General features: G+C 36.9%; 1 protein-coding gene across 1 annotated transcript in view; it reads left to right on the forward strand.

Annotated features, from left to right (window-relative positions):
- Positions 1 to 10314: 10314 nt before the first annotated feature.
- The window catches only part of LOC144257274 (broad substrate specificity ATP-binding cassette transporter ABCG2-like), a 38979-nt gene continuing 21797 nt past the window's right edge, over positions 10315 to 27496 (forward strand). Inside the window, exons 1-6 of the mRNA XM_077803426.1 lie at positions 10315 to 10368; positions 14442 to 14663; positions 18800 to 18859; positions 19411 to 19525; positions 20076 to 20228; positions 22580 to 22716. Coding sequence (XP_077659552.1) covers positions 14461 to 14663; positions 18800 to 18859; positions 19411 to 19525; positions 20076 to 20228; positions 22580 to 22716 — 668 coding nt within the window. The 5' untranslated portion in view covers positions 10315 to 10368; positions 14442 to 14460. The remainder of the gene's footprint in view (positions 10369 to 14441; positions 14664 to 18799; positions 18860 to 19410; positions 19526 to 20075; positions 20229 to 22579; positions 22717 to 27496) is intronic.

The raw sequence follows: 27496 nt of genomic DNA on the forward strand, positions 1-27496 counted from the left end.
AGCATGTGAGAATATTCTATCATTGAGATAAAGTATTATTTGGGGTAATTATAAATTTGTACTTGCTCTTATTTTTTTTTGATTAAACACACTTAAATGGATAAATTAAAGACCATAAAGATGATATTTGATTAAGGTCTGCAATGGAAAATAACATGAATTTTCTAAAATCAATTTTGTCTGCTCTTTGCCATGATGGGAAGTAAAATGTGAGAAAAAAAGATGTTCATTTATAAACATGGAGCCTATATCACCACACTATAAACAATAGTGTACATACTAAAGAATGAAGTACAAATGTAGTAAAATACAGTGGTTCTGAAACTTTATTAACTTCCTAAACTCTGCCAAGTTGATATACCAAAATGATGCAGAACTGAGAGAAGATATAAAAACAAAGCAAAACATCAGAATACAATACTGAAGAACACCCAGCTGTTAATGTAACATTTCTTAAAGATGGTTTCACATTTCAGGCAGTTGTGGCAGTTGCGGAGAGCTGCCAAATAATAAAAATGTCAATATCATTGAAAAAGTCTTGCTACTTATGTCAGCAATTGAAGTCTTCTGGAAGGATAATATGTTTTCATTCTACCTGTTATTTCCCTTTGATTAATATGAAAAATAACTATTATTAATTGATGTGGCTCTGTGAATCCATGTACAATCTGGGTAAACCATGATAACTCAATTTTTTTACAGTGGTTACTCTGGATCTGAAAATTTAAATTTCTTAAAAGAAAAACAAAAATTTTTAAAGAATTGCATATGTTCAAAAATCTAATATTTTCATTCACTCAAAGTGAGATAAAAGTGAATTTGTATTTCCAGGGTCAGGTTTTCATAAATCATTTCAATTTCTGACTTTTATCAAACAGAAATTAACTAGAGATAACTCTGCCCACATACACAAAAAGCCCTATCAATCAATTATCATAGGAGTCCTCTCCTTTACTAACTACTCACTCCTTCATACAAGGGACAGAAATCTGATGCTGGCTAGTTTTCTTTTGTTCTGTTTTGTTTTTTGCATGTATGAGAACTTAGAAAAAAAGATAAAAGGAGTTCTAAGTTTTGTCTAAAATATTAGAAACATCTTTTCTCTTATTAAATAAGTTTAATTTCTAAGTATATGACAACAATTTTCAACAGAAATGAAACTATACAGGGATGTCTTTTCAGAGACTCCAGTCCAAACTAGGTGCTAAAAAGACCTTGGTATATGGAATAGTGCTGGTTTTCTATAGCTGTTTCATTATATCTCAATGTGCAAGAGCAGGTAGCATAGACATCAACATTTAATAATGGATTGACTTCTTTGCGTTTGTGGGTCCCATTTTGAGTGACAATTTTTAACATTTCATAGTGACCAAGTGGCAACCATGAATATTTCCTCATCCTTGAAAAGGACATGTGCTCACATTAAATATTTTCTTCTTAATTATATAAACACTGAAGTCAGCAACCTGAGCATAGAAGGTGTGGAATATTAACTGGGAATAACTTTGCCACCTCTAGACAGTCATGGCTGACTCATGGTCATGTTAAAATTTGAATTTGAAGAACTGTAAAGAGGAAAGACATAAAAAAAAAGATTGGAAAAACCCAGTGGTATAGACATAGAATGGCATATTTTTCAGCCATAAAAAGGAGTGAAATTTTAATATAAGAATGAGTCTGGAATCATGCCAGAGAGAGATCAAAGATGATGGATTAGAAGAGAGTTGCACTTTTTAGTTGCTCCATAGCTTGGGATTCAAGAAGCAGGAGTTCTGCTCCTCAAAAAGCTCTGTGACAAAAGGAATTCACTGAAATTTGATGCTGGAAAGTCATAGAATCATAAAAATCCAGAAATTTGGTTTCTTGTAACAGAGGACAAGAAAGTGTGCATTAGAGCCAAAGCAGTGGTGGCAGCAGCACGAGTTCCCCACAGAGTGGAGGGAAAACACAAACAGAAAGACAGAAGTGAGGCACACAAATTCAGCATGAGAAAGCCTGTGGAACACAAAAGCAGTCTGAACTTAGCCAAACTCCCAGAGCTGGTGTTTAAAAGTGCTCTGTGTTTCTCAACTGGAAGAGCTGAGGCAGGCAGCCATCTTGAAGATGTCCTGTTGCATCATGGAACAGGAACCCAGGTCATAGCAAATATTGCAATACTGTGCTGACAAGGACCTACAGTGTGGCCTAGGGTGTGTCCATTAGAGTGGGATTGAAACAGGCCTAGAGAAGATTGTTCCCAAGGGGACTCAGGTTAGGGATATGGAGGGGAATGTGGCTCATTTTCCCTCTGAATCTGGCTGGTTTATGTAACCAGCTGAACAGAGTTGGGAAGCTAAACAGGCAGGCATGATTACAATAGGAACTGAGCCTGGGAAGGCCATGTTCATGGGTGGTGAAGTCTGTAAGAGTTGTAGAAATTTGGTTATCTCATCCTGTGAGTGGAGTTCTCAAGAGGCCTCTGAGATTGAGACACTCAGCAGAGATAGAAATCTGCTTGGTCCTAGGAGATAGCACCTGACAAAATTTCAAAGGTCTGATCAGAGCTTAACCCCAACTGTTGGAAATTCCCACTTAGAAATTTGCATCAGCTCCACCCTAGGTGTACATCAATCTAGTCTGTCTGGACTAAACCCCTGTGGACAGTACTTCACATTCTATTCTGATTTATACTGGAGAGAAGGGAAGCTAAGAACTATTTCAAATAGCTTCAGTTCCAGGCTACTCTAGTTGGCAACCTGGTTATCTGTTTCCTTGTTTTGATTAGCCAAATTAATCAAAACAAGGAAAGAGAATATCCAAATTAATAAAATGAGACAAGAAAACTGAGATATTACCACAGATATCTCTGAAATTCAGAGGATTATTAAATAGTATTTTGGAAACACATACTCCACTAAATTAGAGAATCTAGAAAATATTGATAAATTCCTAGACACAAAGGACCTACCACAATTTTTGTATCCTACTAGGAGGATATAAAAAAACCTAAACAGACCAATCTCAAGCAAAACTATTGAAGTAGTAATAGAAAAGCCCAGGACCAGATGAATTCTGAGCTGAATTGTACCAGTGTTTTAAAGAACTCATGTCAATTCTTCTTGAATGATTCCATAAAATAGAAAGATAAAGAAGACCCCCAAATTCACTCTTTGAAGCCATATCACCTGATGCCAAAAATAGGTAAAGATGTTACAAGGAAAGTACAGATTAATATCCCTATTGAACATTGATACCAAAAACCTAATTTAATACAATATTAGCAACTGTTTTCAGAAACATATTCAGAAGATACTACACCATAATCAAGTGGGTTTCACCATAGGGATGCAAGTATTGTTCAACATGTGAAAACCAATAAATACAATTTATCAAATAAATAGAATTAAGGACAAAAGTAATATGATAATCTCAATAAATGTATAAAAAGACTAACTAAATGTAGTTATGCATTTATGTTAAGAAATCTGAAGAAACTAGGGATAGAAATAACAGCTCAACATTATAAAACTTGTGTATGAGAAACCCAAAGCACATATTGAGATGATTATGTGATTTTGTCCTTAATTATATACATATTTAAGAATATTTTTCTTTATAAATGCTTTTTTTCTATCTATTTATTTATATGCAGTGCTGAGGATCAAACCCAGAGCCTCACATCAGCCAGGCAAGCGTTCTACCACTGAAGCACAATTCCAGCTGCTTAATTAAGTTTTTGTGATGAATTAAATTTATTGATTTGCATAAGTTAAACCATCTTTGAATCATTGAAATAAAATCAACTTTGTCTTGATGTAAAATCTTCTTAATGTGCTGTTGAATGCAATTTATATTATTTGATTAGATTTTACATCAGTTTTCCCCAAGGACATTGATTTGTAGATTTCCTTCCTGAATATGTCCTGTGGTTTATAAATCAGAGTGATACTAGAATGAATTTGGAAGTGTTGCACCCCTTCTATTTCATGTAATAGTTTGAGGAGTATTGGCAGTAGTACTTACTTAAAATACTGGTAGAATTTTCAGAGAATTCCTGTCATCATGGCCTTCTCTGTGTTGGAAGTCTTTATGTTACTGTTTCAATTACATTACTTGCTTTTGTTCTGTCTGCATTTTTTATATCCTCTAAGTGCAGTTTTTTTGGGGGGAGGGAGGAATATATCTACAAATATATCTATTTTTTCTACATTTTCCAATTTATTGATTTAAAGATTTTCAAAATATTGCTTAATAATCTTCTGGATTTCCAAGATGTCTAAGTGATATCCCTTTTCTTTCATTTTATAAATTTGGGTCTTGTCTTTCTTTTGGTTAGTTTGATTAAGCATTTATTAGTCTGATTATCTTTTCAGAAAATTAACCATTCATTTCATCGATTCTTTGTATCTTCTTTATTCTGTATTGTATTAATTTTGACTCTGATGTTAATTATTTTATCAATTCTACTCATTTTATAATTTGTTTATTCTTGGTTTTCTATATCTTGTGATGCATTATTAGGTTGTTTATTTGGGACATTTATGATTATTTTATGTGGACACACATGGCTATAAACTTTCCTATTAGAATTGTCTTCATAGTGTCCCAGAGATTCTGATATGATCTATTTCTTCTTGGGCTATTCACCCCTTAGAGTTGGCAAGTGCTTGGGATATTAAACCCTTCCTTCTTTTGTGTTGCTTACCAAGTGGCTGGCAGGAGTGTTGGGAACAGAAATTGACTGAAATGGCTGTCAGCTTCATTGTTTACCAGCATGAGGTAGGATACAATGGGAAGTACTCTCTATTGGAGTTCTGTCTGAACATATTAGATTGATTACAATTGTAGGGCAGGGTTGATGCAGAGTTAGACCTAAATAGGAAGTTCCAATGACTGACATCTAGGATCTGTGGAAATTGTTGGCTGTTTTCTACTGCATAGAGATTAGATCAACACATCTCTAGGGGTGGGCACAGGTTGATTTCTGATGGTTATCTGAACCTCAGGGGCTTCCCAAAATTTCAACACATACTGTGGGCTAACCAATTGCCTTGATTGAAAGAGGAAAGGCTGTTTTGAATGACCAACAATAAAAAAAAAGAAAGAGGAAAGGCAGGTCTTGTACATTTTACCACCCATAAATATCCAAGTCTCCCTGAATGTAGTCAAATCCACCTGTTCAGTTCCCAACACTCTCCAGATGGTCGTGCAAGCACCAGTCATAAAGGGAAAGAGAGTTTCACTCCCCTCTGAATCCCTGACCTTAATTCCCCTGTATGCAATCATCTCTGTTTTAATCACATTCAGGCCACATAGTATGTGCTAGCTGGCACAATGAGACAATATTTGCTATGATCTCCCAGGTTTCCCACAGCATGATCCAGCATGAGCCCCACAAGACTGCTCCCTGCTTCAGCTTTCTGCTCACAAGTTGAGAATCATGGACAACATTTCACATACTGCTCACTGTGCCACCTCTAAATCATCTAAGCTCAGACTGCCTTTCTGTTCTACAGGTGTTCCCATGCCAATTGGTCCACTGTGTTTCTCTCTTGCTCCATTTGTGTTATCCTTCCCTGCTTCAGTGCCCTGGTGCTACTGTCACAATCTAAAAAGGAACAAGCATTCTTTATTTTGTTTTATTGATTTTAAAAATTTATATGCGACAGCAGAATGAATTACAATTTTTATTACACATATAGAGGACAATTTTTCACATCTCTGGTTGTATACAAATATATTCACACCAATTTGTGTCTTCATACATGTACTTTGGATAATAATTCTTTCTTAATATACTAGACATTGGAAGTATATTTACCAAAGAGCACACACACAAAAAAAACCAGAGAAATCCTTCAAATATGCATATGTGTCAATATAAATTTAAAATCACAAATATACCTTTGAGAAATAGGAATTTTAAACCAGAAAAATTTTGCCTCTCCAATTCAAACTTTATATAACTATACTTTATTTGGAGATTCCCTAACAAACTAAAAGTGGAAATACCATATGTGCTAGCAACCTCACTAAAATGTATAAGGAAATGAAATCAGTATATTCAAAAGATCTCTGCACTCCCATTATTGCAGCACTATTCAAAATAGCCAAAATATAGTATCAACCACAGTGCATCAACTGATTCATGGAGGGTGAAAACATGATATATAAGTATAGTAAAACAAGCTCTCGATAAGTCTCAAGGTGGTCCTCCTGATATTGTTGACTCTGGTAGGGCATGGAAGGGAGAATCACCTTCTAAGCTTTGCTGAAATTATGATGTCAGGTCACATAGATCCTTTTCTTCGTGACCAAGACATTCAAAACCCACATTTGTTAATAGCAATAAATATCTATCTATCTATCTATCTATCTATCTATCTATCTATCTATCTATCTATCTATCTTATATGCCACTTGTGTAATATAGCAGAAGGATTAGGAATAATTTTCAGATACCCTAGTAAGATGCCCTCACCTGTTATGCTATAAATCAAAGTTGGTAGGACAAGAACAGTCATCTTCTAGAGCTACATGACCTGCCATACCTAGACCTGTATTGGGCCCTAGTTAAGGGTGTAGAATTCTAACATTCATATTCATGGAACAGGTATTGTACATGAAGATTAACAAGAGCCTACTTATCCTTCCAGAAAAGGAGCTCATAATTTCCCCAGGGAACAAGCTGTCTGAGAATTTCCAATATAGAGATGGACACAGATATGATACAGTCTGCAGAGGCCTTCTGTGGATTCTGAGCCAATTGATGGGACAAAGCTGACATGAAAGTTTAGGGAGTGAAGTTTCCTAAAACACCTAAACAAGTTAATTTCTTTCAACTAATATGAAAGTAGAAGGTGCTTTGGATAGATTAATATAGAGCATTCTTCTATTTTCTCACCTGTGGGTTTGCAGTTTATCTTTAGGAATTTTGAAAAATTACTTAAAATATTTGAATTCTAAATAATGGTATAGTTATGCATAATAAGTAAATATAGGTATCTTAGCTACTAATTTAAAAAATGTACCTCCTTTATTTTCCTGTTGTGTTCCAAACCCAATATTGACTTTCACTTTTGAAATTCTTGGAAACTTTATATTGGTTTTGTACAGTAAGAGAGAAGCAACAGATCTCCTTGGTTGTAAAGCACCCCCTGCTGGACAGCCAAAGAAACAAAGCCTTTCAGCTTTCAATGATTATTGAAACATCTTTAATGAGCAAACATGAACATAGTTTCTCACCTTCCCTAAATCCTGGGCTGTCTCAGCTGTATTTGAGTGCCAATTCTACACACTTCAGAAGTCAGCTACATCATAATTCTATGACCCCTGGATTTAGTGTCAGACAGTTTGAGTCAGTGTTTCATCTTTGCTCCATCCTGTCTGACTCTGATATTCATGATTCTAAGGCTTGGTGTCTTGGGATTTTGGACAGCTATTAACTCTCCTGGGTTTGATTTCTATTTTCAAGAAAATGAGCATAATATTATCTAGAGGTTTTGTGAATCCCAGCTAAAGAAATGTATATGAAAGCATTTGAACACCTTAAAATGCAACTGGGATGTGACAGTTGCATCACTTCTCCTTTCATTACCAATGGGGAAATCAGCATATTCAAAAGACTTGGAAGGTGGCACTCACTCTCACTAAATGAAATGAATTGTGAAGGACACAGCAGCCACATGGAACAGAGAACCTGAAGTGAGGACCAGAAAGGAAAAGTGAATATTACAATACATCAGCTAAAGGACACATATGTATCCATGTGCACATATTTTCTTCTGTTATTGTAATCCTGTACCAACCCCTAATTTTCCAAAAACTAAGCCAGAACAAAACATAAGACACAGAGCATCAAACTACCAGCATGTAAACTACCAAAAGCTGCCTTTAAAACATGGTGTATTATTTCAAAATAGTTAATAGATACTATTGTATTCTTAATATTGTTGGGGAAATGGTGATACAAATATTAAAAACAAATAAATTCATATCTCTGTGTAAATTGCATGGCATGAATGAAAGAGCAAAGAAAAGAAATTAATAAAAGAATTAAAATTAAGAAATTAATAAAAATTATGTAAAAGTATAAAAAAAGAAAGAATTAAGGTGATAGAAATTTGGCTAAAGTATAAATAAAAATGATTTAAACTTTTACTGATGACAGAGTTTCCAAATATTGGTTAAAAATTTAAAAATCACCTTAGAATTTGTATAAGACCCCTCAAAGTAAAATTAAAGACAAATGGAATTTTGAGAAAATATATGAGAAGGAAATGCTTCTTAAAAGGGGTAAAGGAGTCTTATACTCGATAGGTTGACTATGGAATCTAACAAAAGTTATTTAATATGGATAAATGGTTCACACACATGATTTAATTATCATGAATTTTATATATGGAATAACAGAGCTTTAAGATATATAAAACAATACCAGATTGTATATGAAGAGCAATAGGAAAATTACATTGTAGTTGGAAACTTAACCCTACATATCTCAATCTTTGACAGAGAAAGTAGACAAAAATGACCTATACATATGAAGGGTTTGAAATGAATATGTGACATAATATATACACATCTAACTTCACACAAGATGCATGTCCCTAAATCTGAAATTGTTCCAAAATCTGAAACTCTTTGAGGGGCAGGTATAATACTACAAATGGAAATTTCCATGCAATATAATTTTGTTTTATCCATGAAATTATTAAAATGTTGTACATTGATATTGTATAAATTACATTCATGCAAAGATTATATGAACTTGGGTCACATCCCCCAAATATCACAGGATATGTATGCAAACAGACCAACATCTAAAAAAGTCCAAAGTCTGAAACACTTCTAGTCTCAGGTATTTCTAATAAGGGATATTCAGTCTCTACTATCAAAAGAGATCACTTAGTTTCTTCTTTAGGTATCTCTGGAATATTTACAAAACTTGGTACTATGCTAAGCCAAGAAGAGAAATACAGTATATCCATAAAATTAAAAATTAGCTGGACAGGTGTGCTTATAATAGGTTGTCCACTTAAAGACAGAGGCAGGGAGAGCACCTAGTGAAGACAGAGAAAGGAAGAGTTCTACATGAAGACAGAGAATTTGAGTGATACAGATCCATGCCAAAGAGACCAAGAGTTGCTAGCAATCACTGGGAGTGACATGGAGGCAAGGAAGGATCCCTACAGTTTTAGAGGGAACATAACCCTACCTTCACTTTATTTGGACTTCTAGTTCCAGAACTTCAAGACAATGAATTTCTGTTGCTCTAAATTTAAAACAAACAAAAATAAGAATGAAAGAAAAAGAAAAAAAAATGAGCATATCCCCCCAAATAGAAAACAAACCACAAATAACATAACCAAGAAGCATTTTAAAACCATAAATTCTGAAAATTAATTAACAAAAGGATAAACAAGCTTAACATATAAACTTAAGCCATTAGAAATCAACTTTTTTCCCATGATTACCCATGGGCCAATAAGGAGATGAAATTGCTATAACATGTCACTATACCAGATGTAGATAGTAGAACCAAGATGTCTTTGGCTCAAGTATCAGGCCTTAATGAAGCTGCCACTTTGCACAGGAAACATAAATTCTTTGCTTGCTCTGTGCTGGAATGTATTCTAACAAGTCTATGGTGGACATAAAATAAGGACACACTGAGCTGGCCACCATGGCCCTCACCAATGATCACAACTAGCCAGGAGGCTGAGGTAGGATTGCAATTCTAGGCCAGTGTAGGCAACTTAGCAAGTTCCTATCTCAAAATAAAATTTAAAGAGGGCTGAAAATGTTGCTCAGAGCTAGACAGCTTGCCTAGGATTCTCAAAGCCCCGAGTTCGATCCTCATTGCCTCAAAGGAAAAAATAAAGAAAATAGGACAAATATTAGCAGGAATTCTGTAAAACTGAAGTTCCACACATAAATCAAAGGATTAGTAGGTTTAAACTAATAATTGGATGTGTTCCTCACCAACTTGCAGGAAAAGTTCTGTACATTAGTCAATGAGAAGCACTGGTGAAGAAGAGGGAGGTGTTCCATGTTGCCAACAGCAAGTGTCAGCCCTGCAGCGTGCATGACAGCACCCCTTCCTCCCTCCCTGTGAGGGCTTATTTCAACCAGCAGGGCTTCCTCTTCTTATCTTGGGACACTCTGCAAGAACCTGGGCTCTCAGGCCCCCTGATGCTTACTTACTGCTTCCTGGTAGCAGTACCACCCCTTCCTCTTTCGTTTTACTGTCTGGGCTTTGGGGAGCCAGCTCTTGGGAGGCAGCCGCCGGAAGCTGGATCCCGGTATGACGAAGCCTCGTCCACACCACTTCTTCCCCACCCGCAGCACTGAGCTGGGCCGCCCGCACCTTCCCAGGCGCCTCCAGTGGTGAGTGGCTGACCCCAAGACAGCAGATTCACTGGGGACCTCTGGGTCCTGTGAAGGTCTCTGTGGTGGCTGTGGGCGTGGTCCAGGATCTGCACAGACCAGGTCCCCAGAACTCTGGGGGATGGGGAGCCCCGAAACCCCCCACTGGACTTGGCTTGTGGGTAAAACCCCAAGTGAATACGTTGGGAGGCTGTCTGGGGAGTCAGAGGGAGACGTGGCTCTGACGAAGTGTTAGGCTGGTTCCTTGAAAAAAAGTAAGGGTCTTTGTGTTTATTCACTTGTACCTGTTGCTGAGAAGCATTTGACCCTCTTTTAAGGGGAGGTGGGCCAGTCTCATTTCCCCACTCAGAATTTCTATGCTCTTAATTTTAAGGGGTCAGATTTTTCATGGTGGTCCCAGACTGCAGGAAGGAGGCGGCCCTGAAAGGAGCCAGGGGTATTTGGGGAAAGCTCTTCAGGAATTCAACAGCACAGCAGAAAATGATTGGCATCATATTAAGAGGAAGCTGTTTCTTTGGACCTGTTTGAAAGATCCAGCTGACTCCTCTCAATGTTTGAGTCAAGACCTGTTAACTGCCCTGCCTCTGAGCACACACAACTTGGGCAAATTTGTTTGGCAGGAAAGTTGGTTTATATTGTGATTTGTTAAAAAATAGCAAGCATGCTGCTCAAGTGAGATTATGGGAGTTTTTGTTAACCAGAGTCATAGTCCAGAGGCCTGATGAAATGGGGGTGGGGTAGGGAGGAGTTAGCAATCAGTTCTGTCCCTTGTCTCAAAATCAAATGAAAGAGTAATGGTGAAAAGCGGAAAGGAAGTTTAATCAGCATAGGTATACTGGGAAGTAGACCAGTGTTTCCAGACCCTGTATTTGGGGGCATTGATATGAACTTCTAGATTATTAAGACAAGGGGAACTACATAGAAGTATCCATAGTTAGGCAGCTTTTGTCAAACTATGGCATGCGTGATCATTCTCACAGTTGGTCTGGTGGGAACCTGGTGGAGATAAGAAAGCTGGTATTTCCTAGTTGTATGTGTATGTGTGTTTTGTATGGTGTGTGCAGGGGTAGTTTCCACTCATCACAAGGGGTTTATTGGTCAGGTCTGTCATTTCCAGAATCCAAGGTGACTGAGAGTAAAGGAGACAGATGTAACATGGATCCAGAGATTCCAAGATTTTAATCCTTCTTTTACTTGCCAACTGGATATTCGTAGGCTCAAGTGGAGAGTCTTAAGTCATTATATGTGCAGAACCTGGCAGTTTCATTTGAAAATGAGTATGAAATACAAACTGACGATTCAGAATGGATTTTCAGAAAATGATGTGGTGGAGCAGTTGATTATAGTGGGTTTTTGCAGGTTGGTTAAGGTAAAATCCTTACGTGTCTCCAAGTGTGTGAAGATAAATGGAATTGATATTGAATGGACATAAATTTACTGAGCTTAGGAGTTCCTAAAGGAGTAGGAGAATTTTGTTCACATACATATTTTAAAGGCATTGACTAATATATTGGGTCGTTTTTTAATTCACAGGAAATGAAGTTTAACTCCAAGTTTGGGTGGTTTGTTGAAGAATTATTGAATTTCCTTTTGTAATTTTTCTGTGAGTGGTTAAGTTTTAATAATTAACTTTAAAAATTAATCAGCCTTTTACAATACATATAAAAATAATGCTAAAAATGTTCAAATATATGACCAAAAAAATTAAGTTGTAAATATATCAGCTTGTGTGTGTATCTATAATAGTACCTTATTTTATTTTCTTACCTAATAATGGAAATGTAATTGCTGATTATTTTTTCAGAAATGTATAGAGATTCATAGTAACAAATGTACATTGGGCATCTTTATTCCAGGTCCTGGGTATTATACAGGAATTCTCTTAGGAAACACATTCTTTTTGAAACAAGGTGTATTAAATTACACAAGCGTGCAAAATCTGTTTCTGCATTTATTGTCATTAAGCATCCTTGAAGCATTTGAAGTGAGCATAAATATGATGTTTACAAAATCATATACAACCTAGAGTAGAAAGCTGCCATGAGGGAGCACATTACAATGGACATGGGCTGACTCAAGGGCCCTCTGCACTTAATAATTATGTTACACCAAGGAGGCCATAATGAATACAGAATGGTCTGTCACACAGTTTAGTGATAATAAAGGGGATAACATTGTGTCTCTTCAGAGAAGCTTTATCTGGCGTTTACTTTTGAGGGCTGTGTCTTTCGTGTGTGTATCACACAAGGATGCAGAGGAGACTGAGGATTGGCAATGGAAGAGCCCTTTCAGTGTTTCCATAATGCATGCAGCAGTGCATGTTCTAAGTGTACTTCTTGAAATGGCTTGTCGTAGTTGTAAATATCATAGTTATAATTTTGCTTGCTTTAAGTATTGTTTCTGAAGTCCTAGGCCAGAGGTCCAATGTGGTGGAGTCCCAGAAACTTAGGTCCAGCCACTAGTCTCTAAAAACTGGCAGAAAAGGTAATGTCAAAAAGCAGTAAAGGAATTTTAATCAATATAACTATACTGGAAAACAAAGGCGACCAGAGTTACCAGTTCTTTGTTTAGTGGTACTGATGTGATATTGTTTAGACAAGGGGGACCAGAAATAGGCATAGTGAAGCAGAGTAGGGAGGACAAGATCATTAGAGGAGAGAAGGTCAAGGGATGGGAATGACAAAGATCTTTCATATGGATTCTGAAGTTGCTGTTGCCTCCAACATATTAAACTTTAAAATTGTGGTTTTGCCCTTACATGCAGTCTGCCTGCTTCAACCTCCAAACTATGGCCAGTATTTTTTTTAATGACTGATGCTGCTTCATTTTTCCCTCCTCTCCCACATCTCTAGTTACATATAGATCAGGCTCTTCCTATTATGCCCTGTGTTCCTTATCCTCTTTTATGTAATTCTCTTCAATTCAGTAAACTCTACTAATTCTCTTCCATTGTCATTGTTTAAACTGTAGCTAAACTCAACTATTGAATGCTTAATGTTTTTTCCCCCTGTACTGGGGTCAAACTCATGGTCTCAAACATGCACTCTACCACTATGCTACACTCCCACAGTCCCTTATTTTTTTTTTTATAAGAGACAGAGTCTCACTGTACTACCAGTGCTACCTGGAATTCATGATGATCCTGCCTCAGCCTAATCATATAGCTAGGACTGTAGGTATGCACAACCACTTATGGCTTGAATTCTTAATTTTTATTTCTTTTTTCAGTTTTTGTTTTCAAGTCTTGATCTGCTTAACTATTGGTTTAATTAACTTAATCATTTTTATACTTAATTTGATATCTTCCTAGAATTTAAATGTTTTCCTAGTAATGAAATCTGTTGCATTGTAAACAATATTGTAGATTACCTTCTTACTTGACTGAAAGTACATAATAACCAGATATGTGAAGTCTGGACTCTAAATACAGAGAATTCTCCTGTCTCTGTCTGCTTGTCTAAGCCCTTTTTGGTAACAACACTATGAACACTTCCAACATTAAAAAAAGTACAGGGGATATTATGATGCTCATGTAGGCTGTCCCAGAACTGAAGCTGTATCATAATATGCTTTTTGAAGTCAGGAGCAGTCCTTACCTTTCTTTTTTTTTAAGTACTGGGAATTGAACCCAAGGGTTCTGTACCACTGAGGTACATTTATATTTCTTTTGAGACAGGGTCTTGCTAAGTTGCCCAGGTTGACCTCTGAGATTGCAATCCTCCTGCCTCAGACTTCAGATTCACTGGGCTTACAGGTGTGCATGTGCCAATGTACCTGGCTCACTTGTCTTTTTTCTCCTTTATGAGTTGTAGGTAATTTTCATACTCGACTATTTTGCTTATTGGAATTTATCTGACATCTAATTTGAGTACAAGCATTTAAAGTTTCATCTGTCTCTCGTTTTAGGTTCTAAGGTTATTCTTATCATAGTGATGCAGGCTGTTTGTTCATTGGAAAAGAATTTACTCACTGCAGCACAGTTTAAAACCATCTTGTTTTTAATGAATTGGTATCTAGAGTTTACAATTTCATTTATAAGGAATATCAACTTACTATTACTTTTCCCTCCACAGAAAGGCAAAGCCACTGAAGATGTCTTCCAGTAATGACCAGGTTGTTATCCCAATGCTACAAAGATACACCAATGACCTCCCTGAGATGATTGCTGGTGACCAGGAGACAATTACCCAAGGAGCAGTGCTGAGTTTTCATAATATCTGCTATCGAGTACAAGTGAAGAGTGGCTCTCTGCTCCAACGAAGAATGGTTGAGAAAGAAATACTATCAAATGTCAGGTATGTGCATGAATTTTTTAAAAGTTCACTTTATTGACCTATAGGCTTTGCTTACTACCAATAGACTGCTGTGAGCATTTGAGTACAAGTTTTGTAGAGACATATAGATGCATGCTTTCTTTCCTTTAGGCTAAACAAGGACTGATATGATTGAATCAGTTATCAGGTAGTTTAAACTTTGAAGAGAATTTATGAACTGCATCGTGTTGTGTTTGTTTTTATGACTGTGCAATTAATGTGTCATTTAATTATTAAAGTGGCAGTGAGTTTGGAACCTCTCGCTACTTGTATCTATATGAGCTCACAGATGCTGGCCATTTGGGTTGTTAATGTTTGTCTGATTGCTAGAGAACTGCGCTTCCCTCTAATGATTAGATAGAATTGACTAATAAAAAGCTGACAAGAGTTTTGTGAGATAATCATGAGGGGAAATGAATTTTGATTTGCCCTGGCAACACTTGTTTCTTGTTGTTGTTGTTTTTTTGTTTGTTTGTTTTGTTTTGTTTTTCACTAGAGGAAATAACTACTCCTAGTGTAAGCAAGCAACTTTTTCTGACTCTCCAAGGCTGGGAAAGTGGTTATAAGAGTCCTGGTATGGTTGTAGCTCTATATAAAATCAGGTGTTTGACCTGTTTTCTTGACATTTTGTATGCATCTGTGGTCTTTACTGTCATTAGTGCCTAACATCTTTCAGAAGACAAGGAAGTGACAGGGTTGGGTAGACAGTATTGGGGTGTGCCTGAGAGAAAAATGGTGAAGATCTGAGGGTTCATGGGCTGAGCTCAGGGGCTCTGTGCAGGATTGTAACTCTTCCCTGGCAATACCTGCTGTCATGCCTGCTTCTTGTCTCTCTTGTGTTGGTTAAGAAATCCTGACCAGGTGAATAAGAAGAGGAATAGTGGATCTAAAGCTTTTATCCTTTGTTAATGATTAGATAGAATTGACTTATGAAAAGCTGACAAGAGTTTTGTGAGATAATCAAGACAATATTGGTACTTTCAGATTTTGTGTTGAAAGAGGTAAAAGGTAATTTGATTTGAATATGTGTAGGCTAAATACATATAAAGTGCATTCTTCATGTGAGGGTACATTTACCTGCCCCTGCCCACTTTGGTTTTGGGAATCAAGCCCTTGGCCTTGTGCACAGTGAGCCATCTTGCTACCACTGAGCCACACTCCCAAACACCTCTAGATTATCTTTTCCTCCAAGTAGACTAGTGATGGGATACCCTATGTGTCACATCTTCTCAAGACTTCTTGTTGTGCTTAAAGCTCAGTGTTGTGCCTCTCAGCAAAGGACAGGGGTCATGGTTTTGTTCTCTTAGGCTAATAAAAGTGCAGTCAAATCTTGAAGTTCTTTCAATTTTAACAATTTCGGGGACTGTTGTTTCTCGTGTTTCTGGTGTAAGTATCTGTGGGAAAGGACACCCATTTTTGGTTGTTGTGTTTCAGATCTTTCTCCTGTCTGCACTTCAGGTTAGTAGGCTATTGGATGGAGGAAGAGTTACTCATATTATTTTTTATTTGTATTTGATAGCACAAGTCACCGTTCAAAACAGTAAGTATATTCCAAGAAATGTGGTGAGAATCTCGATTTTCCTTTGGATACTTTTTTGCTTTCCTTTTGTAAGAAGAAGTTAAACCAAATTTGACCTTGAGAATTGAAAAGATTTTCATACCTCATGAAAAACTTTCCCTTAAGCTTAGTTTGTCTTCATACACAGCGCTTGAACTTTTCCTTACCAATGTTTAATAACTATGGGAAAAAATTATCCATTCCTGAAGATTTATGAATATTCTATAATGGTGAGGAAAATTCATTCTTCTCTTTGGGAAATTTTCAGATTAATGATTATTTTTTAAATTATTTCAAACATAAACCTGAATGAACATAATCCTTTCACTAGACTCCTTACATGTTTACATTCCACTGTTTACTCCCATCATTGTGTCTTTTTCTTCGGGGGCAGGGTACGGGGGAATGAACTCAGGGGCACTTGACCATTGAGCCACATCCCTAGACTTATGTTGTATTTTATTAGAGACAGAGTCTCACTGAATTGCTTAGTGCCTCAGTAAATTGCTGAAACTGGCTTTGAACTTGACATCCTCCAGCCTCCACCTCCCAAGCCACTGGGATAACAGGCGCATGCCACTGAGCCTGGCCCTACTGTGTCTCCTTTTTCATGCATCTTTACTAGTGTATTTTGGGAATTATTTGAGAGCAGACTGTTCACATGATCATTTTCTATTCCTAGCTCTTTCAGCCTTACTTTCTAGAAAGAAGGACCCTCCTGTGTCATCACTCATTTGTTGTCTGGAAGCAGCTGAGGAGACATGTATCCTCAGAATGAAGGCAGGAGTGGTTCTGAGGGCTGTCCATCACTGTGCTCCTCACCACATCATGTTTCTTCAGGCTCATCCAGACTGGTACCTTCTAATTCCATCCCACTCCAGGTGATGTTAAAATTGATCACCTGGTCATGCATTTGTCTGTCAAATTTCACCACAGTGTCACCATTTTCCTCTTTGCACTTCATTACTATTGTGAAGGGTGGTGCTCTGACATTAATCCAGAATCTTGCTCCTTATTATATTCCAACTCACCAGCTTCAGCTCCCATTCATGACTCCTGTCTGGATCATAAAATATGATAGTTACCAAAGGGTGATTTATTTCCATTATCTCATAATTTGCATGAAACTAAGAGGAAAAAGCTTCAGTTTACCATTTCCTCTTTAATTTACTCTATTGACAATAGTCAAGGATTCCTCTTTCAATAACACTTAGTGGTAATGTATTATTATTGTTATTTATCTTGATACTTCTGTTGGTCTGAACTTAGTCAGTGGGAGACCGTTCAATTTGAGTTCCCTTCCTCCTTCACTGTTTTGACTTATTCTTTCATTCTTTGAGTATTTTCTTGTTATAGCTAGAAGTTCCATATACTTTTAATGTTGAGGCATACACCTATAATCCTAGTTATTCAGGACACCAAAACAGGAGAATCACAATTCAAGTCCAGACTGGACAATTTAGAAAGACCCTGTATCAAAGTAAAATTTTAAAAAGGCTGAAGCTGTAGCTCAAATATAGAGTACTTGTTTATCATGTATGAGTCCCTAGGTTTAATCCTATTACAAAAAAAAATCCAAACTGTGCACTAACCCTAGGCCAGAATCAGCTGATGTTCATTCTGTGGAATTGTGGAGAATGGTATTTATAAACCATCATCTGAGTGTTTAGAATGCTCATTGCTATTCATGTGTCTTTAGAATTAAACCACCTCAGTGGACATGCCTAGAGAATATATATATGCATGAACATGCGTACACACACACACTGTGTGTGTATGTGTGTGTGTGTGTGTGTATGTGTATGTGTATATATATATATATATATATATATATATATATATATATAAAACTTTGTTTAAAAAAATAAAACTGAATCCCTTATGCAAGTGCATGAGGTTGTGGTTCTGTCCAGGAGGGGTAAGTGGAGGATGGCAGATGGTTCCTCAGCACCCTTCCATCTATACTCTTCTATAACTATTGTGTAGATTAAAACCTATTTCTTCTAATTAATGCACCAATTCCAATCTAGCACTGTAGATTCTTCACACATTTTCCATGTTTAAAAATGTATTTTTTAAAAAGTCTATTTAAAAACAGTGAAAAAAATGCCTCTTCATAGTCTTAATATAATTACTGATTTGTTCAGTTCTTTTATTTTCTCATATAAGCTTCTTCACAGCCTACAACTTTTCCCCTCTACTCTCTCACTGCTTCCCATCCTGTATTCCCAGATTCTGGTGTCTGTTGCCCTACTCACAGGACATCCATCGTATTCCTATTAAGAAAGGAAGGGGAAGGGCAAGTCTAATATAAATGACTGACACACTATGTGAGCATAAAGTCACAGGTAGGAATGTGACTAACTTCTGTTCAGTCAGAATATACCTATTTTCAGTAAGTAATTTCCTGCTTCTTTTTTTAAAAAAAATAATTAAGAGATGTTAATGGGAATCTGATGCAATTTCATGAAATTTCTTTAAGTGTATTTGACATAGATCCTAATTTAAAAGAACTTTGTTTAAAATGGAATCATTACTCATTTTTGCTTTTGTGTTTCAGTGGAATCATGAAACCTGGTCTCAATGCCATTATGGTACCCAAAGGTCAAAACAAGTCTTTGTGAGTATAACAGAAATTATAAGTCAGCTTTATTTTTGTAGTTTCAGTGTGCTTTTAGAAATAACTTTTATCAGTCTCACTAATACAGCATCATAAAGTGGTTGAGGTACACCTGTCGAACCTACTATGAGCTAATGAGGAAGAATAAGAAGGGAATAAGATTAAATGTGGGGAGATGGAACATAGGAATAATTGAAGACACATTTAGATAAAAGAGCACATTTCCTAGGTTGGATCCACCAATGTCAGATGGACAGGAAGGTCCTTTGGGAGGTCTATGCAGGATAAGCCAAATTTGCCTTGCTTTTATATTTCTGTGCTTTCTTATGGCACAAATGAAAAGGAAGATGAGAATTTGAATGTAAACACACATACACATACACAAACACACAGAAACACACAAACACACATATGTACAAAGTTTTAGTTAAGTCATATATCTCTTAATTAGTTAATTTTATAGCTTGTACAGAATTTGAACTAACAGTAGCTGAGAGAGGTGGCCTGTATTGAAGGGGAAAAAAAGCTGTACCATATTTGTCCTTTTGTAGGTTGCTAAACATTTTAGCTGCAAGGAAAGATCTAAGTGGATTATCCGGAGATGTCTTGATCAATGGAGGACCTCGACCTGCCAATTTCAAATATTATTCAGGTTTTGTGGTTCAAGTAAGTATTAGTTGGTTTACTTTTAGGTTTCATATGTTTCTATATAGGGAAGTGCCTTGGTTTGCAGTTTATTGTGCTTCTAGTTGATTTTGTGACATACTCATAGAATCAACTTTTCTTACATCTGCTTCTCATAATTTCCTATTAGAAAGAGGGTGGAGTTAAATGGAAAGGCTGAGAGGACCTGGAATATGACCTATGTAGGGCACGGATATCAATTCTACTTGTGTCATTTTCAGAAGGGTCTGCTGATATCTGTTTTTGCGCTCCCTGCCTCTTTTCCTTCCTCAGAACATACTTGAATGTGTCTGCCAGTAGTCATATCATACTTCCCTGTGCTCCACTTGGATGTTCAGATGGGTGTTGAAATTCCTCCCTGGGCTCTGCAGCTGTCTGTATATGGAGTCTGTGTAGTTAGCAGAGTTGAAAACACAGCATTAACTACAGCATTTTCTTGGGTTTGTTATTTTCATCTATTGAGTTACATATACTAGAGGAATAGTCTAAGAAAAGATTCAGTATGTCTCATGAAAATTGTATTTTCCTTCAGAATAATGTCCTGATCAACACCCTGACAGTGAGAGAAAATTTGCAGTTCTCAGCAGCTCTTCGGCTTCCAACAACTATGACAAATCATGAAAAAAATGAGAGGATCAACAAGGTCATTGAGGATTTAGATCTAAGTGAAGTGGCTGATTCCAAGGTAATGTGAAAAAAACTGGTAGAATTGTAGCCAGGAAAGCGGACCTCCCTGTGTGGACAGTGTGACCTTAATCAGAAGTTTCTTATGACATGTGTGGCTGTTTTCTGTAATTATGAGAAAAATGACTACATAACTATTGTGAAGGTGGAAATGAAGCTGGAGAAACAATCTTAAAGATGGTGGAATCCCTGGAGTGGAGTGTGGTCTCATTGCTGTAGTCAGGGCTCATTTGATGTCTTTGCTCTAACTTTTCTTCTTCCTGTTTTTCTCTTCCTGACTTTCACTGCTCTTTTCTTTCTCTTCTTCCTGGGACCTTTGTTCCATGGCTTTTTTGAGGCATATTTCTGGAATTGATAAACGACAAGTTCCAGGTATTATTTCTTTGTATATATAACTTGTCTGTAATTTGACTTCCAGAATTATATTTGATCACAGTAGGACTGACTTCTAATTTGCGTTGCTACTAATTTTTTCTATAGCTTATCTTTGGCAGTTTTTTTTTCTCATCCTCTCCTCATTCCCATTTTTTTCTGCCAATATTTATTTCCAGACTCATCTACCAGGCTCTTAGGTTTGAGAAGTACGTTTGTGGGCAAGAGTAATAGAGTGGACTAAGTAACTCAACCTTTTGTGGGTTTGCAGGATCATGGAGAGAATGAATGAACTTTACAGTTTACCACTCCATGTGGAGGGTTTGCTGAGCAGATATTTGGAGCTGTATGTGATGATGAGTTTTTTAGAATGTAGTGTTTTTGAATGAAGCCCCCGATCTTCCCTCCTAAAAAAATGAAGAATGTGGGTGGAGCATCCTATTGGCTGCTGCTTCCTATTATACTTGCTGATAGGCTTTATGTGAAGTGTTTTATTTAGAAAAATAGTCCTGTGATGCTACTTATTTTTTATTACTGAGTATTGATTTTATTTTCCTTGGCTCTCTTTATTTATTTGATCTTCTCATTCTAGTTTGGTACTTTTTTTTTTTTTAACTCTGTTCTTTACCATTTTATTCATTGTCCTTAGTTACTTTCTTGGATTTCTGGGGAACATATGTAAAGGCTGTTTTTGATTTCTTATAATTAACATACTCTAATAGTATCAAATAATTTTATATAGTTTTAGTTTTTATGATATTTTGAACATAACAGAAATCTAGACAAGATGGTCTGATTACTATAATGATGTGATTTAGGGTAATTAATATAATAGTTATATATTATATGTACATTGTATTATTTATATATTATACATTATGTTTAGTATGTATCTATTATTATGTTAATTATATGGAAATTAATATAATTACTAGTACTCTTCACCTTGATTTCTCAATTGTTAACATCTCTCATAATTATTATAACTCTGTCTTACGGAACTATTTTATACAAATTTGTATGATATTTCACCACAAAATACTTATATGCATTGGGAAAAAAGGACATTTGCCTACCTTCCCACAAAGCCATTACCAACTAACTTCATGTCCTCATATCACCAACTATGTCAAACCATATTCATCCACATTTCCTAAATTGTCTTCAGACGTCTTTTTAAAGCTCAGTTATTAAAAGTTCCCAATCAAGGGCTATGAGTTGCATTTGATTATTTCTTTTGGAGACTCTTCATTTGAGAATTGTTCCCTACTGCCTTTCTCCCCAGAAGTATTCTAGTCCTCTCAGCACACACAATGATATTGACTGGTTGAAAAGTTTGAACTAGGTACCTGCGGACTATCCCACCTCCTGATTTTATCTGAAATGATTAATTGGGAATTCTGTATTGAGTTAGGGTGTAGCTGGTATCAATTTAGGAAATCTGATGGGAATTAAAAAGTGCTTATGTGATATAGTAGAACGAGAGCTCTCCTGGCTTCAAGTGTACCCTTTTCATAAGTCCACTCAGGGACTTTTGTCAGTAGCAATGAAGTGTGTGTGTGTGTGTGGGGGGTTGTTGTTAGAAGACTAATAGAATACTTAAGGTGTTTTCCTTTTTCATCTCCTAGCTTTATCTCCTGTTTTAGACTGTGGTTTCACTGTGTCAGGTCCATATCTTTTAGTTTTGTTACTCACTGTCTTTAAACCTTTGACTTGGTGAGGAATATACAGAATGTTAAAGTGTGAGCTTCATATCAGGTCCAGCCACTTGGATCCTCTGCCCTTAGCCTCCAGGTACTTATCTCTTCAAATAGAGACCTCCTTCTTCTTTCAGATGTCCATTTATTTGTTGTTAAGAATAATGAGGGTAATAGAGAAAAAGTATCTTGTAGGAATCAAGTTAATCCACCAAATGAAGTTAATTCCCTATGGTGGTGACCATAGTGGTTCTTGTTGATAATGTAATAATCTGTGTTTTAGGTTTTATCTAGAGGAGAGAAAAAAAGGACCAGTGTAGCAATGGAGCTGATTGCTGATCCTCCCATCTTATTCTTGGATCGACCAACAACTGGTTTACATATAAGCACAGCAAATACTGTACTTTTGCTCCTGAAAAGGTAAATACTGTAGGAAGATTGTTCTTTTATTTATTTACAATTGGATCACTTCTATGTACCAGGGGTTCAGTGTGCCAGGGTTTCAGAAGTGAAGAGCAAAATTCTTTCCTTTCTTCTTAAAGAGAAATAGTCAAGGAGCAAAGAAGTGTTATTAAGAAAAATTAATGAACAACTTGGGGAAGAAAGGCCATGAAGGGAGTGAGGAATTGTTTTAAAAAACAGGATAGTCAAGGAGGACCACAAGTATGTGACGAGAGACCTGTGACAGAGTGAGTCCTGCTCTTTCTGTCAGCAGAGTTCTGGTTGGAAGGAGCAGCCGGTGGCCCTGAGGCATAGCATGCTTGATGCTTGATGCTTGATGTGTGTGGAGTATCAGAGAGGCCAGAGGGACAGAACCCAGTGCAGGTTGGCTGCTAGACTCTTATAACAAGACCACAGGCTGGGGGGCTGAATAACAGATACTACTTTTCTTCCAGCTCTGAAAGCTGGAAGTTGAAATCAAGGTGTCTACAAGTTGTATCTTCTTGGATCCTTCAATAGACATAGTCAGATGACTCACCACTTAATGACCTTCTTTAATCTTAGTGATTTCTTTAAAGACTCTCCAGAGGTAGCCACATTCTGAGGTGCTGGGTGTTAGGACTTTAACATATCAGTTTTGGAGAGGCCACAATTCAGGCAATTAGAAATTATGTAAAGTAAAGTTGGGCTTGGGACAGAATACATAGACCTCATTGGCCCCTGTGAGACATATTTTCTGCTGCTAAGGTCCAGGGACATTTTGAGAGTGTCAGCATTGACTGCACAATGAGGCCAAGGTGAATGAAGGACACCAAAAAATAGCTGCAGAAGTAGGCCCCGACCTACTAGGATGCTGGTGGTCAGGTGGTAAGAAAAGCATGGGTTCTGGGTCTTTTTTGAAGGTGGAACCAACTGGATGAGCTTAGGAAATGGACTTGGCCTGTTATGAATCCTAAGTGGGGGCCTGGAAAAGTAGAACAATGGGAAAAAAAGTCATTCATTTCTATCAAGAAAGGAGACTGGCAGGAATGTAATAGGAGAAATTTTTAAGATTAATTTTTAAACATCTTCTTTAAAATTATAAAAAATTATTTCAAACTGACAGGAAAGTTCTAAGAAAAGTTTAATGAAAAAAAAAATTCCCAGTTCCCTCACCTGGATTCCCTAACTTCTATTTTACTGCATTTGCTTCCCTCTTCCTCCATCTATGTTCCACCTGTGTAAGTTTTTTTCTGACCTCATTCTCCATCTCTGGTAAATTCTCCCCAGTGTAAATTCCAAGAGGCAAGGACATTCCAATACACCAGCCTTCAGGTAAGGAAGTTGACAGTGGTGGCTTCACAACCATCCAGTGCTTAGACTCTAGTCACATGCCACCAGCTTCCCCTGCAGTGTCTGTTTCCTGCAGTGCCTTGGGATTCTTCACTGAAACATGTCTTTTCTGGTGTTCCTGTTTTGGTTAGTTTGATAATCTGTGTGAGTATCACAGTCCTTTCCTGTCTGTCACGCCCTTGCAAGTTTTGGTGGATTTCATGGGGTGACCCTCTACTGGATCCATCCCTATGTTCCATGAGCAGATTCCGGTCTCATAGGTGGTGTGAACTTCCCTCATTTGATCATGTTGGGGTCTGCTGGGCTTCTCTGCTGGGAAAGTACTTTTCTTCTTTAGAGTAGATTAGTATTTTTTTTTCTGGGAAGATAATTTCCTATTATACCAAGATTGTGTTCCTCCTCAAATCTCACCTACCAATTTTAGCGTAAGCTAATAACTCCTGTTCTTGTGGTAGTTGCCTAACAGGTAATTGTTGACATTTTATCTAAAGAAGAGTTTTTCCCCTGTTCATTTTCTGTGTGATGCAATGGGTTGGAATCTGCTTTTCTTCACTGTTTTAATGATTAAATTGATCCTTATTTGACTAGGGGATGGCTTTTCAATGGTCTGTGTGTTCTTTTGACCTCTCCCTGATCATTCTTCCATCATTACTTGTAGTCACTGTGATGTTCCATGTTTATGTTGCACTTTTCCTGAGTTAGCTATTTGTGGATGGATGTGGTTTGTTCTGGTTTAATTAATATTAAAAAACCAAAATATGGTTGCTATTGTGCTCACTGCTATTGGAGTGGCATTGCTTTTAGATCTTCAGTAGGCATACTTAGGCCTACTGTATGTGTTTATATAAAATATGGAAATATATTCTATTTTATTTGGAAACATTGGCCCTACATGAATTTTATATGTGTGTATACAGGTGTGTGTGTGTGTGTGTGTGTGTGTGTGTGTGTGTGTGTAGTGGGATTTTTATTGTGTGTGTGGCAGGGTTCCTACCCATGGCCTCATATTTGCTGAGCACTTACTCTACACCTGAGCAATATTTTCAGTCCTTCTTTCTCTCTCTCTCTCTGTCTCTCTCTCTCTCTGTCTCTCTCTCTCTGTGTATATATGTATGTATATTATAAAAATATGTAAACATATTTCTGTAATAATTGCTGTTTAAATAAGAGTATATATTTAGATACCCATGAGTTCATATTTTTATTTTTATTTCCAGTCCAATACCTCTGTGTCATTTTTAGTTCTTTCCCTTTCAGCCTTTGCAAGTCACTTCAGACCATGAGAGATGTGACTCCTTTTATTTTAATATATTCACTTACTTGGTCTGTCTATGATTTAATTGTTTAATGCAACCAGTCTGCCACTTGCTCTGGGCTATATCTTTGTCTCCTACCTCTGGAAACCCCTCTACTTCATACTGTAAGGTGCCTGACACACCACCTTCATGGCTTCCCCTAGTACTTACTTTGCTTTCTCTGATTGCCATGCACCCATGAGAAAGTTTCTGATAGGAGAGAAAAAACAAGACGATGCAAAGATGGCTGTTTGTTTAAATATCTTATGCTCTAGATGTCAACATACATATAAATGAAGATGCCAGGTTATGGGCCTGGAGTTCGGGTACCTTTATAGAACATACCCAGGAAATTTTTTATTATCTACAGCTCTGCTGGCAGTGTTCATTAGACAATGATGAATTGATACAGAATATTGTAACTATTTCCTTTATGTTTCTTACTGAGTAGCATCCTGCCTCTTGCAGAGATCAAGCCCTGCTATGCACAGTCATCACTTGGAGTCTGATTAAATTGTAGATTCTGTTTCTTTAAGTCTGAGGTGGAGCCCAGGGTTTCCCCTAGAGGACTTTAAGAGGAAATACTGATACTAATGCCACTGCCCATCCAATCACACTTTGGGTAGCAGGGCTCTCCTACAATTCTGCTTCCTGCTTCTAGTTGTCTACCAGCTCAATGATGTCTACTGAATACAGTTCCAGTTTCTGAGAGAAGGGCCAATCTTAGGCTTGTAATTCTCCTTTTGTAGTCTCTTTAGTTACCTTATTCATTTAATACCAAGTCACTGCCTCTCAGACACATATAAACACACCTCTTGCTTTGTAACACTGAGTTTCTTTGACCAGGAGTATCCTTTTCTTAGCTGAGTCCTGTTGGTCCTTTTGATGTTCCACTTGTATCATCTTTAGCCTAGGTTGTTAGCATTTACAAGGAACCCTTAGCTATATCTATTCCACATTCTATTGAAATTGTTGGTCTTCTTGCCCAAATCTCTTTGGGGCAGAGCACCCTTGGGCACTAAACTATACTAGGAACTAATCAAATTTGTAGATTGAAGTGGGTCTTCTAAAGTTTTGTTGTTGTTGTTGTTGTTGTTGTTGCTCTCAGGATTGAACCTCAGTGTGCTCTACCACTGATCCTGTGACCTTCTTACTTCTTATTTTGGGACAGAGGTACACCAAGTGGCTTAGGCTAACTTCAGACGTGAAATCTTCCTACCTCAACCTCCTGCCTAGCTGAGATTACAGTCACATACCACCACACCTGGCTCATAAACATTTTAAATATCTACTTTGAACATTTTTACCTTTATTTTTTGCATCCATAGTAATAACTCATGTGAAATGGCCTTTTAACACTATTTCTATCACAAATTAAACCAGAGATAGAATCATAGCCTTACTTCTTCATAATTGTGACTTAGTGGGTATTCGCTTAACTTTTAAGCTTTTCCTGTTAAAAGTTATGAAATTATAATATTGAAACTACCTTATTACAATAGTGTGAAAATTAAAATGAAGTAATTTCTAAAGCGTTTAGCAATTTCATAGTACATACTTCAGAATGTCCATTGTTTTATCAAGGTAGAAAAAAGGAAAACTAATCCTAAAGTGATAGAAGACAAATCATCAATGAGAATTATTTGTATGACTATTGTCTTTTTTTTTTAAGAGAGAGAGAAGAGAAAGAGTATTTTTTAGTATTTATTTTTCAGTTTTCGGTGAACACAACATCTTTATTTTGTTTTTATATGGTGCTGAGGATCGAACCCAGAGCCCCGCTCATGCCAGGCAAGCGTGTTACCTACTGCTTGAGCCACATCCCCAGCCCGTACTGTTGTCTTACTATTTACTCTATTACTACTTCTCAAACTTGATTATACTTGTAGGTTGCCTGGACAGCTTGTTAATAATATGGACTCCCTGTATCATCCTCAGAAATTCTAATTCAGTGTCTAGGAGGACTGTCCAGGCATCTGTATTTTTAACAAGCCCTATAGTAGATTCTAGACAGTCGATGTACCATCTTTTCAGAAGCCTAATGTTTTTATTTTTTATTTTTCTTGGTAAGAATCATCTTTTTTATTTATCTTGATTATGTATTTTAATTGCTCTTATGGTACTTATAAACA

Source organism: Urocitellus parryii, chromosome 10, assembly GCF_045843805.1.
Source record: "Urocitellus parryii isolate mUroPar1 chromosome 10, mUroPar1.hap1, whole genome shotgun sequence".
In the NCBI taxonomy this organism is placed as follows: domain Eukaryota; kingdom Metazoa; phylum Chordata; class Mammalia; order Rodentia; family Sciuridae; genus Urocitellus; species Urocitellus parryii.